Source organism: Hypomesus nipponensis, chromosome 28, assembly GCF_054491055.1.
Source record: "Hypomesus nipponensis isolate SF chromosome 28, ASM5449105v1, whole genome shotgun sequence".
Lineage (NCBI taxonomy): Eukaryota > Metazoa > Chordata > Actinopteri > Osmeriformes > Osmeridae > Hypomesus > Hypomesus nipponensis.
This window is the reverse complement of record NC_140388.1, coordinates 8,468,148-8,482,460: the sequence shown is the minus strand read 5'-3', so window position 1 is coordinate 8,482,460 and position 14,313 is coordinate 8,468,148. Positions and strand designations below refer to the sequence as shown.

The following is a 14,313-nucleotide window of genomic DNA, read 5'->3' as shown; positions in this document are numbered from 1 at the left end:
ATGTTGCAGTGAATGAAATAAAGACGTGGACAAAAACTGATGAATAGTGCAATTTTTATGCGATAGTTACACCAATACAGCTGCCAAAAAGTATATTTTGTATTGGAATTAATCAATTACCTCAACTGTTGCAGATTGTTTATGCTTGACAACAAATACAGACGAAACGTGAAGCTTTTCTGTACCCACTTTGTTTGCCAACAAATGTTATGTTAAAATTCAGTTAGGATAATTGTTAAAGGTAGATTTATGCAGTCATTTTTGTCGAGATCCAAGTCTCCGACATGGACATATACAGACCCTTGAAAACACAGTATTAGAGATTATGTTGGTTTGTTGCTACCAGTCAAATGCAAATTTCTCTGCCTTTGACTAATAATTCTCCCTTTGAACATATACGCAGATTATAACAGTGTGGTTAAAGAAAGCAATTGGCTTTGCTTGACAGAGATAGATTGTGAATATAAACACACTAAAACATGTTGATTTCCGTATCTGCGGTTTCCAAAATCATATTCATAGTTCATGTTTCACCATTGTCAAATGTTCAGCTGAGCAAGGAAACTAGTAAGAGAAAAAAATAGAGAAGCCTATTCAATATATTAACCTCTGCAAAATGTTCATTTTCATGCCAATGAAAAACAAAGAAAAATAAAAAGAATTTAGGGGTGGACATATTTGTGAACAATATTAACTACACCAAAAGTTGAACATCTGAGCATCATAGTAGTAACATTTTCTTAAGTTATCTTACACCCTTCCCACGTAGCCCTCTTGAAGTTAGTTACAGTAAACTCTTATCAAACTCTTAACACCCCAAATAATTTACATTTACATGGCATTTTGATTAGCAAACAGTACAATCATACAAAGTAACCTATTTACCATATCCTACACACTCTTTCAATTGAAAAACTTTTCAAACCATACATTTAATCCTTTGACAGCATATCACAGATTCCTTCCATACACAACATCACTAGTCCTAGCCATACCACAAACAAGCCGACTTAGATCGCTGGAAAAAAAGAAAAAAAAGTTTAAATTGTGTTTTTAGAACCCATGACGATATCTTGATTGCAAACTTGACTAAAAGGAATTGTGCCTGTTTAACGAGAGGCCATTTTAAACTCAACAGATGGTAATGGCGTAAAATCTGAGCTGTGAAAAGTATATAATAATTATAAGTCGTAACAGTTTTAAACAGTCATGGGACAGCTGACTCAAATGAATGGAATGAGTGTTTTCTATAAGTGTCAGGCACAGGAGAATGGAAGAACAGGTCAGATAGTGCATGTAACCCAGAATCTTATACTGTAGCAGGACACCAACAGCAGCCGTATGTAAATCAAACCAGGGAAAGGATGAATTACAACAGAAAATTTCAAGTTGTCGCTCTCCGATTAAAAATATTAATTCCTGAACAGCAAATAAATAAATATGAAAAAAAGTAAGTAACAAAAATATAGTTCAAAGAATGAGTAAAGCTATGGTATAGTAAAGTATTACTTGCACAAGCGCTATCTGTGCCGATGGGATAATGCCAAATGTTGGCAGCCATTATCGGAGATGATAAAGATATGAGAGGATCCCCCCAAAAAACTAAAACAAAGGAAAAGTGCCCTCTGTGGATAAAACTCCACCACTCTCCTGCATTACGACGTCTGAGGCTCCTCCTCCGCCGAGTGGTTCTCCGCCACCTCGTTCAGGGGGGAGGAGGGGCCAGCCGAGTCACTGTCCTGCACCCCAAGTCGGGCTAGCTCCTCCTCAGCGCTGGTCAGTGAGCTCATTGACTCATGTACCGTGACTGTGTGTTCCTCCATCTGCTTCTGAAGGCTGTCCATCTCCTGCCTGAAAATAAATGGGAGGGAAAAAATACAACAACCGAATGTAAAACATGCGTGTGTGTGTATTTCATGTTATATCATCCTAGACATCATATAAACATACATATGATACATGGCACTTGAAAGAGAAGCCACGAATGAAAACACGAACCCCATTGCGGGTCTATCAACAAAAACTCGACAAACGGAAAAAAAACATAATCCGTACTTGAGTTGCCGTAGACAGTTGTGTAGATTATTGAGGGGCTCCTTGTTGACGGATGCCGAGGGCTTCAGCAGCTCGTCCAGCAGGGAGGCAGGCACAGGACAGTCCGGAATCTTCACTGGAGTCACTGGGTTAGACGGGTTCCCGTCCCCCTTCAACTCCATACGTTGCTGTTCCATTGGACCAAGTCACACATTAGCGACTTCACGTAAACTACGTACTGAGACAAATTCAAAATGGCCGGCTTTAAAGATGAAATACAAGCTAAGTTTTAGTTGACATTACATTATATGTGATGCGTTTAGCAGGCGCTTTTGAACTGTCAGTATTTATAAAGGTACAGTGCAGAGGAAGCGCATCTCAGCTACCAGGCATGCTGAACACGGTGAAATAGTATCTCAAGTACAGTACTATATAGTAGGGTGCAGCAAAAAGATCGAAACACAATATGACATCATCCACAGCAGCAAAAACAGCGTCAGAGCTCACCTTCCTCATGCGGGTCTGTTTAAGGTCCAGTTTGAGCTGCTGGTTCTGAAGGAGGACCGTCTTCATGCTGTTCCTTAGCTCCCCCACTTTCGCCTGCAGCATGAACTTATCCTTCCGGGTGCTTCCCAGTTCCTCCTGCGCAGACTCCAGCTCCACCTTGATGCTCTGAGACGGACAGGAAGGCCAAGGTCAGACACCCCCCCCCAAAGATAATAACAAAGTGTCGAAAAGGAGCCCCGACAATAGCCGGGGAAGGAGCCAGATCCAGGCGTGCTCACCTGTAGGGCGGTCTGTACGGCGTCCAGCTCCCTGTGACTGCACTCCTCCAGAAGCTCCAGCTGCTGTTTCTGGGCCTCCATCTCCCTCTGCTTCTGCTCCACCTCCCACTTCAAGTCCTCGACCTGGGCAGAGAGAGGTCAGGTGATGAGAGATGTTTGTTTCGTTTTTTTGGACGGGGGTGTGTACGGGGGTGGCTGGAGGCGGCGTACCTCCTGGTTGATGAGCGGCTGCTTGTTGAGCTCCTCGTCCAGCTGTTTCTGGAGGATCTGCAGCTGGGAGTGCGCCTCCGATAGCTCCTCCTGGAACCTGGACACTTCCTGAGAATGTTTCTCATCCTGAGACCTTCGGTATTAACAGGGAGGGGGGGAGGGAGGTGACAAATGCACAAATAAATCAGTCCTTATTAGTCATATGAATGAAGAAAAACAACGACTAACCAAATGAGTCACATTCTGATTGGAATATAAGCAACAGCAGGAATATTAGTCGGGCCTCAGGCCGTGCGCCAGAGGGACAAAGTGGGGACTCACTGTAGCTTGTGCGCCTCGCTATGCAGAGCCTTCACCAGCTCCTCCTTGGCCTGCAGATCCTTCTTGATCTCGCACAGCTCCAGCATGGCTGCCCGGTAGTGCCGCCTGTTGTGAGCCGCCTCTGCCTTCGCTGCTGCCACCTAGAGGACAGGAGGCACGCTTACACTCTGACAGGCTTCCAGACCAGGGAGAGTGGCTTGGGGAGAGGATTTGAATGGCAAAGCGATGACATGGAGTGGGGGTTCGTTTACCTGCTCTCTGAGGTCTTTGACTTTGGCCCTCTCCTTCTCCAGGGACTCCTGCAGTGTCTGGACCAACTGTTTCATCTGCTGGTCCTCCTCCTCCTTCCGCCTCAGAACCGCTTGGACCTGAAGATTGAGCTGGACCAGATCGGCCTCTCTCTTGGCCAGGGCCGTCTCCAGGACATTGGTATGCTCCCGCAGTGCACTGTGGGACTGCCCCAGCCCCGTCAGCTTCCCTTTCTCGTGCTCCAGCTCCAGCGCCAGCTTCTTGTTGGCATCCTCCAGCTTCCGGATCCTTCTCTTGAAGCATCGCGCCTCCTGAAGCTGTCAACCACCAGACAGACAATCCCCGAATTTAAGCACAAAACAGAGTACCTAGCGAGTCTTTCTGCACATACTTGGGCCCCTGTCTCTCACCTCGTCCTCAAGCTCCATGACCTTCTCCTGGTACTCCTCCAGCTCAGTGGACGTGAGGTTGATGACCTCCTGAAGCTCCTTCTCCAGCATGGCCTTGCTGTGGCTCACAGCCTTCAGCTCACCCTGCAGGGCCTCAAGTTTGTCCTGGAACAACACACACACACATTCCAGACTGAGCGCGGTCAACGGTCGTCTTTTCGGGTCAGCTTCGCTTCGAAAGTCCAGTTCCCCGTACCTGGAAGGCTTTGCTGTCTCCTCCCTCCGCAACCTGGGCTTTGAGTTTGACCACCTCCGCCTCAGTGGCCTCCTTGCCGGCGAGGGCCTCCTGGAGCCGGCGGCTCAGGATCCCCACCGCGTTCTCGTAGGCCTTGTGCTTGGCCTTCACCTCCTTCTGCGCGCTGGTCAAATCGGTCCCCAGGCGCTTCATCCGCACCTTCTGTTCCGAGATGGCCCTGGGGGAGGGACGTTGCAAAGCCATGTTGTCGTGCGGTCAACGCTGTCTCGGTTTTTCTATTCATGCTACAAGTCGTCACGCGCCCGTCCTCCGAAAAAAGAAAGTCAACGTGGACACGGCTATCTCTATGGGAACCGTACTAGTGTGGCCGAGTGACTCACTTCTTGGCGTCACCCTGCATCTGCTCCACCTGCTTCCTCAAGCCCTCGTTCTCCTCCGTCACAGCTGCTAGCTGGCTCTGGTCAAACTGCAGAGACTGGTGAGGACAGAGGGATGCAGTCAAACACTCACAGTGCCCACAGGCTTCACACAAAATGGCTGATATCGGAGCCATTTACTATGTACTTCTAGACATGCACACAATTAGGAAATGGGACCATACTGAAAAGGGGGGCCATAACACTACTGAAGGACTTACATGTACTTGCCCTAAGGTAAGACCTCTAGCTAATTGCAAGTTTACACGGTCACAGTAACTATCTTCCAACTTCCACTGTGTCTATATTCCCAAAGACATTTAGCATTTCTCCAAGAGGGATTTGAACTTACGACCTCTAGATCCGCAGTCACATTCTCTACCACCGAGCTACACCCGTATCCATTGAAAAGCTGCAGTTGACAATCCTTGTAGATCCCAGCAGCGTACCTGAACCTGGTTCTCCAGCTGGCCTCTCTCCGTCTGAACAGCCTGCAGGTGGGCCTCCAGACTGTTCATCTGCTCCTGGACACGAGTCACCTCCTTCTGCAGCCGGCTCTGCTCCAGCTCGGCCTTCTGCTTCTCCCCCTGGGCGCTCAGCAGCTCCTGTTTCAGGCCCTTCACCTCCGACACCAGGCGCTTTTTGGTGGACTTGAGTTCGCTGATCAACTGGTCCTTGGAGGTGGCATCCCGTCGATAGGCTTCGACCATGACCTGTGGTGTTTGGAAATGGGAGAGAGAGTTGTGTTTGTGTGTGTGTGTGAGTGTGTGTTACCTCTATTAGGGAACTAACAACACCTACCTTCTGTTGCTGAAACTGATCTTTCAGCTTCTGGGCGTGCTTCTTCAGTGTACCATTTTCCTGCTGCAGAGATTCAATCTAAAACGCAGAGCAAAAAAACAAAAATAAACACAAGCTCATCCACTCAGACTCCACGTCCAGCGCCAGGCCGCGAGAGCGTCCTCCGGGTAAGCCGGGACTGGCTCTTCTCACCTGCGACGTCTTGACCTGGACTTCCTGCCTGAGCTGGTCCAGCACGTCCGAGGCCACCAACACTTCCTCTCCCAGCCGCTCCGCCCCCTCGTCCAGCTGGCTCTTGTCGGCCCGGGCCGCCTGCAGCGCCACCTCCAGAACTATCTTCTCGTTCCGCAGGTACTGGATGGTGTCGTCCTTGGTGCCGGCCTCCGCCTGCAGCTCGCCCAGCTGGGCCTCCAGCTCCAGGTAGCGTGCCTCCAGCTGGTTGATGGACTGCTCTTTGGTTTGGAGGGTCTCCTGGGTGCTCGTCAGCAACCTCATCAGCTCCAGGTGCTCCTTCTGGAGGGACTCCAGCTGCACAGCCTTCTGGGAGAGGGTTAACCTCACCTGGAGTGACCCGAGAGAGACGACAGGGAAGACGCGGTGAGAACTTGGGGAAGACGCGGAAGACCTTGTGTGTCATGAAGGACCCAGAGGTCGGTGGACGTTGCTGACCTGCTCGAGTTCTCTCTCCAGGGCGCTGGCTGTGTTGGCCAGCTTCAGTAAGTGCTCCCGCTCCTCCTCAAACTCCTCCAGCTTATGCGTGAGGTCATCCTCCACCATGCTCTTGGCGTCCTGGATCTGCTGGTAGGCCGCTTCCTGAGTCATCATGTCTGCCTGAAATGGACCAAAAAATAAAACAGGTCAGACGTGAAAGAATGGTGAACACGCAGCCTTGAAGATCAATATAACTTTGTAGTCTCCTCCGAACTACAAGTATTTGTATTTCCGATGGGTGGACCAGATGATACCACTGACTTCATCACTTACACAATGAATGATACCACAGATAAAAAAGGATTTATATTTACACGTGATATAATAACAATCATATTAGTGGCTTCAGTAGTTCTTAAACGAGGGTCTCCTGTACCTCAATGCTCTGCAGCTGCACAGCGATGCGCTCCTTCTCCTTGATGGAGCGGTGCTGGGTCTCAGTCAGCTGCTGGGACAGGGTTACGTTCTCCAGCTTCAGGTGCTCCAGAACGCCCACCTGGTTCATCTGACCCACCTGGACCAAGAACGAACACACAACCACTCCCGTCACATCTCAACTGTCACCACAGCCACCTCCATTCATCAGCTAGCAAGTCAATGCCATCCTGTCAACCATCTCCATCATTCAATTCAGCGACATCACTTCAACCATCTCCACCATCCACAATAGTTACTTTGTAATATGCCATAACAATAGACCATTCCTAGACTGACCATTTACATTTATTCATTTAGCAATTTAGCTTTTATCCAAAGCGACTTCCAAGAGAGAGCCAAACTACCAAACTACTTTTAGAATGATGCAGCCCTGTTGTTCTGCTCTATTTCAATAAGCAAATCCTAATTTCCCCCCCAACAAAAACTTTTCAGCATTTCAGCCTCAAGCCTTTGACAGGAGTCCAAAAGCCTTACCTGCATGTTGGCCATCTCTCCCTGGAGCCGGACGCGGGCCTCCTGAGCTGTGGCCAGCTGCTGCTGGTACCACAGTCGGACCTGCTGGAGGGAGTCGATCTCGGCCTGGGAGGTCTTCAGCCGACTCTGCAGGGTGCTGCGCTCCGCCTGCACCTGCTGGAGCTGCCCCTGGAGCCCACCCATCTGCTGACGTAGGTCCTGGACTGGAAGAGGAACGCGGCGGTCACGCACACATCACGGCCCCCACGCGACTGACATCGAAGAACCAGAGGTTCCGCGTTTTCGTTCCGACCAGGGCGCTCGACCCCCCCCCCCCCCGACTCCTCCCTCCCCCGCCCCCGCTCACCCGTGTTATCCCTGGAGGTGACCACCTCCTGCATCTCCTCCATCTTCCCCACCAGCCGGGTGTACTGCTCCTCGGCCACCTGCAGGTCGTTGGCCACCGAGGCCAGGCCGGCGTTCTTGCTCTCCAGGCTGCCCTGCAGCTCCACCATGGCCCGCTCCAGCTGGGAGCAGCTCTGGCGCAGCGCGGACACCTCCGTGGCCAGGGCGCCCTGCTTCTCCTGGCTGGCCCGCGCCTGCTCCATCTGGCCCTGCAGCTGGGCGTTCACCGTGGCCAGCTGGGCCTGCAGCTCCGTCTTCTCCTTTAGAGCCTGAAGGGGGGGGCGGAGAGAGGAAGTGAGGTGGATAGAGCAGGAAATGATGTAATGATAGGCGTTTTACAGTAAAGAGCTAGGAAGTGAGGTGGATAGAGCAGTAAAATGATGGAATTTCTACGGGCTTTCTACGGTGAAGAGCTAGCTACCTGGTTGGCCTCCGACGACAGGGACTCCAGCTGCCCCTCCAGCCTCATCTTCTCCTTCAGCACCTGGAGCACCTCATCGTGTCCCATCACCGAGCTCTCCAAGGACACACTGCAGGGAGAAAGACATGAAACCCCCTTAAAACCCCCTTCAGTGCGCAAGCATCCTTTTCCGGGGGATTCGGCGAGAGCGCGTCGGCGGGCTACCTGCTGGAGAAGCTGTCCCTCCGGCTGCGCGGCTCCCCCGCCGCCTCCCCGTCCTGCTCCAGCCCCCCCAGGTGCCGGTGCTCGTCGCTGGCGGCCTGCAGCACCTCCCGCAGCGAGGGGAAGTGGCCCATGGCCTCGGCGGCGATCTCCCGGCCCTCCACCGTGTAGGCCGCCCCCTGTCTTCCCACCGCGGCCGACAGCAGGCCGTAGGCGGGGCCCCTGGCCGACGCGCTGCTGTAGGACGAGCTGTCGCTGTCGTTTCCGTCTCCGGGCCTCGCGGCGCCCGACTCGCCGCCGTCCACCTCGGACGCGGTGTCCGCGGGCTGGAGGGACGGAGCCGGCCGGGCGTCCGTCTCCGGGGAGCCGAAGTCGGACAGGACGCTGACCTCGGACAGGGTGGACACGGAGCTCAGGGACGAGCCGTGGGAGAACATGGAGGCATCTGTGGAGGCCCTCGATGCATCTCCTCCTCCTCCGGCACCAGCTGGTGTCTCCTGGGACTTGTAGTCAGCCAGAGAGTGGATCTTGCTGGGCCGGGGGGATCTGGACGTGGTCCTCTTCTCTTTGGATGGGGGGATGCCAAGGCTGCCCAGTTTGGGCCCCCGGGGCACGCTTGTCCTTAGGAAGGAGTATTCTGTCGTCATGGAAACGGTGTTGGCCCGCGGGAGAGCTTCGGGGTGGAGCATGAGCTCTGGGTCTAGAGTGCTAAACAGCCGGCTCTTTGGGGTAGAGCGGTGGGACTGGGAGTAGGAAGAAGAGACAGCGAATGACATTGCCATGCCTCGACTACACATTCCAGCATTTTCTATATGCACCATTGGCACACAGCTTTGGAGCAACGCGTGCTAAATGAATCGAACGTCAACCGAAATACTGATTTAGATGCCGATTGTTACTACGTTCTTATTCTACGTCTAAATGACATATCTTTCGACAAATTCTATTGTGCACGCCTCATATCCTTCTATTTACCCTCTCCTTGTGTCTCTGGACTCTGTACTGTTTGAGCTGGTCCTCCAAGCGCCTGCGAGCGTCCAGGCGAATCTTCTCCTCGTTCTCCATCTCCAGGGAGGGCTCCTTGGCAGCTGTGGGGAAAGCACATTTACCACAGGTCCTCCCCAGTACCATTCAACACGAATGGACCATGGACCCACTGTCATACAAGCCAAGCCTACTTCATTCGTCGTTTCAAAGGGAATGCCTAATTGTTTTAACGACTTGTTTTGTAGACCGTTAGCATAGGGATAACTATGGGAGCCAGACACAAACTTGTACGACATTGTAATCCCACTATGGTTAGGAATGAGGCTGCATGCAACCCAGTCACAATGTTAGAATCCCTCTTTTTCTTTCCTGCCTCATTGTTGGTTTTCCCAGGTTTAGGTTAGGAGGTAAGTGCCACCCAAAAAGCGTTTGAGGTTAGCAGACGCTCTTATCCAGAGTGCCTTACAGTAAGTGCAGGGACATTCCCCCGAGGAAAGTAGGGTTAAGTGCCTTGCCCAAGGACACAACGTCATTTTGCACGGCCAGGAATCGAACCGGCAACCTTCTGATTAATAGCCCGATTCCCCAACCGCTCAACCATCTGACTACCCCAATTAGTAAGTTAGTTTGGAAGCAGTAGACGCTCACAAGCTGTTAATCAACCAGCAGGGGGGTGTTCCATCAACGTCGCTAACGCAAGTCGCGCTAACACAAATAAGTCTCACTTGGGTAAACGTCAACTTAGACTTCAGCCTCAAGCCGTTCCACTAACATTCCGTTCCACTAACAGGCAACACTAATTCGAGCTAGACCTCAATAAACTTAGACTGATCAGGAACCAGATCAGGAGATCGTCGAAAAGAGGAGTTATGTCGCAAAAAGCAAACGCATTTAGGACATATAGGGGCAGCATAAAGGGCACTTCATAACAGCACCCTTTTCTATTGGAAGTAAGGGCACAGGAACAGTCAAATATAGACCACTGCAACGGGACCTTATAGGGTACTGCATCACATTTTCTCTACTATAAAGTAGAGAAAGACGTGTCAATAAGACATGTTTTGAAATTCATAGAGGGTACACTATCATTTATTGCGTTAAGGGGCACCCTGGCCACTCAAGCATATTTTACAATGTGAATGGTAGACACAGGGCACTTGGTCTCATTTTTGCCATTCTAAAGGGCATTTTAGATTTTGAAAATGCTTTATACAATTGAATAAAAGGTCTCCTTGATTCTTTGTGTTTCAAGATGACCTGGAAACTGATAATATTCAGGGACTGCTTTGGAGCGAGGTATACCCTTCATATTTCCTGGTATAGTTGCCTTTGCTGAACCTTTTGAAATCACCAACCCTGTTCAAGAATGTCCCATATGCAAAGACAAACAGAGACACAGACAGACTGAACAGTGGTCAAGGCTTGGCTACAGTTAGTTTGCTTCCTTGTGTGTGATTCCAGCAGACTACATAGTCTAGGCCTACCTACATAGACTGCAGTCTACTACCCTCATTTGTACTCGTATAGTCTACTTTCCTTTCTACTACTTTCTACAAAGGATGGTAGGCTGATCTTACGTGTTCATTGCCATCCTTAAGAGTTGCTAAAGGGTTTTTCTATGTATATGTTTTTTAAGAATGACAATAAAATCTACCAAGATAAACTATGCTGGTCTCTGAAGACCCTTGGAGCTGGTGGGATAAACACTCTTTGATCTTATTTTATGTCAATTAACCAATAGATTTTGAGTTAGTGACATTATTTCTTAACTTTTTTTTATTTAAATTAATGCATTCTTTGGAGATTAAGTAGGCCTAAACACGTAAATTCATGTTTGCACTTAAAAAAATCTGCACTTTTGTTTCAGAACGTGCTTTGCACGGAGGAATTTACTTGTCGGAACTGTCTTTTGACATTGTGTTTCTGCCTGTTTAAGATTATTTGCAACACATTTTCGTTTAGCTCGACTTTTAGCCTTACACGGAGCAGGCTAGTTCCAAAGTATAAGTTACCTTGGTTACGTAGCTAGAACAAGAATAAGCCACCTTAATGGAACGGAACTCTCGCTGAAGTAAGCGACACCTGGCGAAATAAGTCTCGCTTTTCCTTAATCGACATTGATGGAACACCCCCCAGGTGTCAGTGAAAGAGTTCTGTATTGCAGAGTTCTGTATCTCGCTGATGCACTAGAAGTCTCCCTCAAGGGGTTTCCCTCAAATATAGGGTCTAAACTGGTACGGTTTGGGATACTACAAAAGATGTGTAGGGGTTTCTTGTCTGCCACAATTACACACCAGTCCTGAATATGAATACACTGTTGACTACTTGTTTACAACAATAACCATGAACATTTTTAACAAAAAAAAAAGTTAAAAAATTATTTTTAAAAAACTACAAAAACATTCACATCAAAAGTACTGGATTAGTTGGAAACATGGCCACTACTGCAACAACAGAAGCCCCCGATACCAACCAGGCAGTTGAAATAGGAAGCAAGAAGTCAAACCACTATTAAAGCAGAGTCCCACTGGCTATTTCTCTGAGTAAGCTAGCACAGGCAAGGGGACCAAAAATAAGTGGGATACAACAGCCTCTGAAGCAAAGTCCCATTACAAAAGAATGTTTAAATACAGGGGATGATGGGGGGGGGGGGGCACTCACTGATACAGGTTTCAGTATGCTTACACAATTCCGTCTCCTGCATAGGCATACTTAGTCTGAGCGACTGCAAAGTGTCACCCTTGTGACTCGTGCCCTCAGCACTAGATTCCACAGACTTCTCTAGCATGGGTGGGAGAGCGGCCACACCTGTGGGGGACGGCTCTGTGGACGAGGGGCCGCGAGCGGGGCTGGCGCCCTGGGGAGGGAGGGGCGGAGACGGGGGGCCGTTCAGACGGCCGTTGACCCCGTCATCGCCCCGGCCCTCCGCCACCACTCGTTCTCCTCCGTTCGGCACTGCGTCTCCTCTGAAAGGACCTGCACAGGGGGGGAGGATGGGGGGGAGGACGGGGGGGGGGAGGACAGGGGGGAGGACAGGGGTCATTTAAGGTTGCAGGATCTGGAATCCATCATGCACAATGGCAAAGGATTGCTATGTAACACCAGCACACTACAGAAAACAAAGCTGCGTTCAAGTGACTTGAAATCTATGGAATCTTCCCAGAGCAACCTGTCAAACGGCTCTGACAAGCTACAATAGCTCAATGGAAACTGAAAGTGGCAGTTTTACATTAACAAGTGACAGCTTTTAATTGTACTACAAGAGGCATTTTCACAGGGAGTGATGAGCCTCAACATTACATTTGATGTCATGCAGATTTAAGACATTGTACAGTGCTTGGGTCAATGTGTCGTGTGAGTGAATTATGAGGCAAGGCTCACGGTTTAGTCCAGACATTTTTGAGACATACAAATGACGCAAGCATTTTACTTTCTTCAGAAGCATTCAAACATTTACTGCATATTGAGGGAATAGAAGTAAAAGATAAGGTAAAATACTCTATGTAGCTTGAGATAAAATATATTTTTCTATAATAACTATAATTTGAGTCTACTTTGGACTACAACAAATATACATAGACGTAATTGTTTCTCGTTTTCAGAAGTTTTTTTTTTTTTTTGGGAACACAGAAGAACATCCATCAGTTTTCATCCAGAACGTCTATAGTCATCATATGAAGTCATACCATATATCATACACTGAAGGCCAGGGTTTGTCACACTCACTTTTTAGACCGTTCCCTGAGGCCAGTGGTGTCTCCAGTCCTGCTTTCTTCATTATCAGTACGCCATCCTCTGTATGATCACTGCCGCCATCTTTGGATAGCAAGTTTACATCTGGCTGCTGAGCTTCACTTTCCATTTTAAATATGCTTCAAGGTGTCTTCTCTCAATACATTGTCTTCGAGATTTGACAGTCGGTAAGTTCGTGAAATGACAACAGGAAGCTCCCCTGAAAGGACACCATTCAAATGTTTATCTAATGTGCATCATCCAACCTGACGAGTAGAGTTCACTAGATGGAAGCATGTACTGCGATCATTAGCCACTGGCACATCGAACAACCTTTGTGCATACATAAAGAAACAAAATACCACAAGTAACACAAACTAAGCATGGGCTCACGTTAAGTAGATTGGAGTTGCTTATTATAGCTTACTAACTGGCTAACTACTGGCTAGGGTAGTTATCTCAAGGAACGAATCCTTCTAGATAATAGTTAACGATACTAAACTGAATCGTATTCAGGCAGGGTCATTTTGCTCTTGTTGTTGTTCAACAAGCAAGCGGAGCCGCAGACCCGAGACCGTCCAATGAATATGATAGCAGGAAGATGTGACAAGTCAGTTAGCTGTGTTAGGCGGCTTGCTAACTTGATAACTGCAGCATGTTGTTGCTTATTGCTTCCTTTATTGGTTTGCTATTTGCCAGCCAATAAACTTATGATTGTAATTAAATTGTCTCAAAATCAGTTGGCCTACTGTTACTCTACAGATGTCGCGAGGTACCGCCTTATACTGAACGATTATTGTGTCGAAACACAAAATCTAGCCTAGCTTAATCTAGCCTCGCGTAGATAGCTTGCTAGCTTGCTAGGATGTGACTGATGGTTGAAATGCAGTTGAATTAGCAAACTAGCTTAGCAGTCTGTGTGTCATCGGCAAAACATTTAGAGATCGCTTTATATGAACACGTATTCGATTGTGAGATTGATCAAATGACACTACGCGACAACATTCATATCACTCAAATAATGCAAGCTAAACTGGAGGAATGACAAATGCTGAAAAGCACATAAACAGTATTAAATGCCAACCTTTCGGACGCCTCTTCTCTGCTCCTACGTGGCTATATGCATTCCATTGCTTTACCTGTCCGACCAGCAACAAAATTGTAAACAATGTTGTTTGAAATATATTAGAGATATTGTAAAATATTTCATATGTAAGGTTATGTAATAATTAAAATTAATTTTCATATAATTTATAGTGTCTAAATGATAAGCCTGTATGACATTTGTTTTAAGACTGAGATTTCCAACGTCGCATGAGTTGCTACACGAACTACAATAATCAACGCACATTGTACGTAAAGGGAGTTGTTGGCCTGATGGCACGCCCCTTAATACTCACAAAAACAATGCCATACCGCCTCCCGGTGGTAAAATACCGCCCCCTGGTGGTTTTTGTCAAATGTTCTCTCTCTCTGTCAGTCTGTCTCTCTCTCTCTCTCTCTC

The 14,313-nt window shown here is 48.5% G+C and overlaps 1 protein-coding gene across 4 annotated transcripts; it reads right to left on the bottom strand.

The window, feature by feature from the left end:
* Positions 1 to 37: 37 nt before the first annotated feature.
* golga3 (golgin A3) lies at positions 38 to 14,106 on the bottom strand. 4 transcript variants are annotated; one of them, XM_084694279.1, is made up of 23 exons: positions 13,894 to 14,106; positions 12,804 to 13,029; positions 11,739 to 12,053; positions 9,066 to 9,178; positions 8,094 to 8,833; positions 7,890 to 7,998; positions 7,431 to 7,737; positions 7,085 to 7,287; positions 6,549 to 6,686; positions 6,131 to 6,292; positions 5,654 to 6,022; positions 5,462 to 5,539; positions 5,110 to 5,373; positions 4,625 to 4,719; positions 4,245 to 4,461; positions 4,010 to 4,153; positions 3,602 to 3,916; positions 3,351 to 3,490; positions 3,030 to 3,162; positions 2,820 to 2,942; positions 2,542 to 2,706; positions 2,056 to 2,222; positions 38 to 1,851 (listed from the first exon to the last, which is right to left on the bottom strand). In XM_084694279.1, exons 2-23 carry the CDS (start codon positions 12,937 to 12,939, stop codon positions 1,656 to 1,658), a joined length of 4,629 nt encoding a protein of 1,542 aa, XP_084550405.1. In that variant the 5' UTR covers positions 12,940 to 13,029; positions 13,894 to 14,106; the 3' UTR covers positions 38 to 1,655. The 4 variants fall into 4 exon arrangements, with proteins under 4 accessions (XP_084550405.1, XP_084550406.1, XP_084550407.1 ...); XM_084694280.1 differs by having other exon boundaries at positions 11,763 to 12,053; positions 13,894 to 14,105; XM_084694281.1 differs by having other exon boundaries at positions 11,790 to 12,053; positions 13,894 to 14,105.
* Between the last annotated feature and the right edge of the window lie 207 nt (positions 14,107 to 14,313).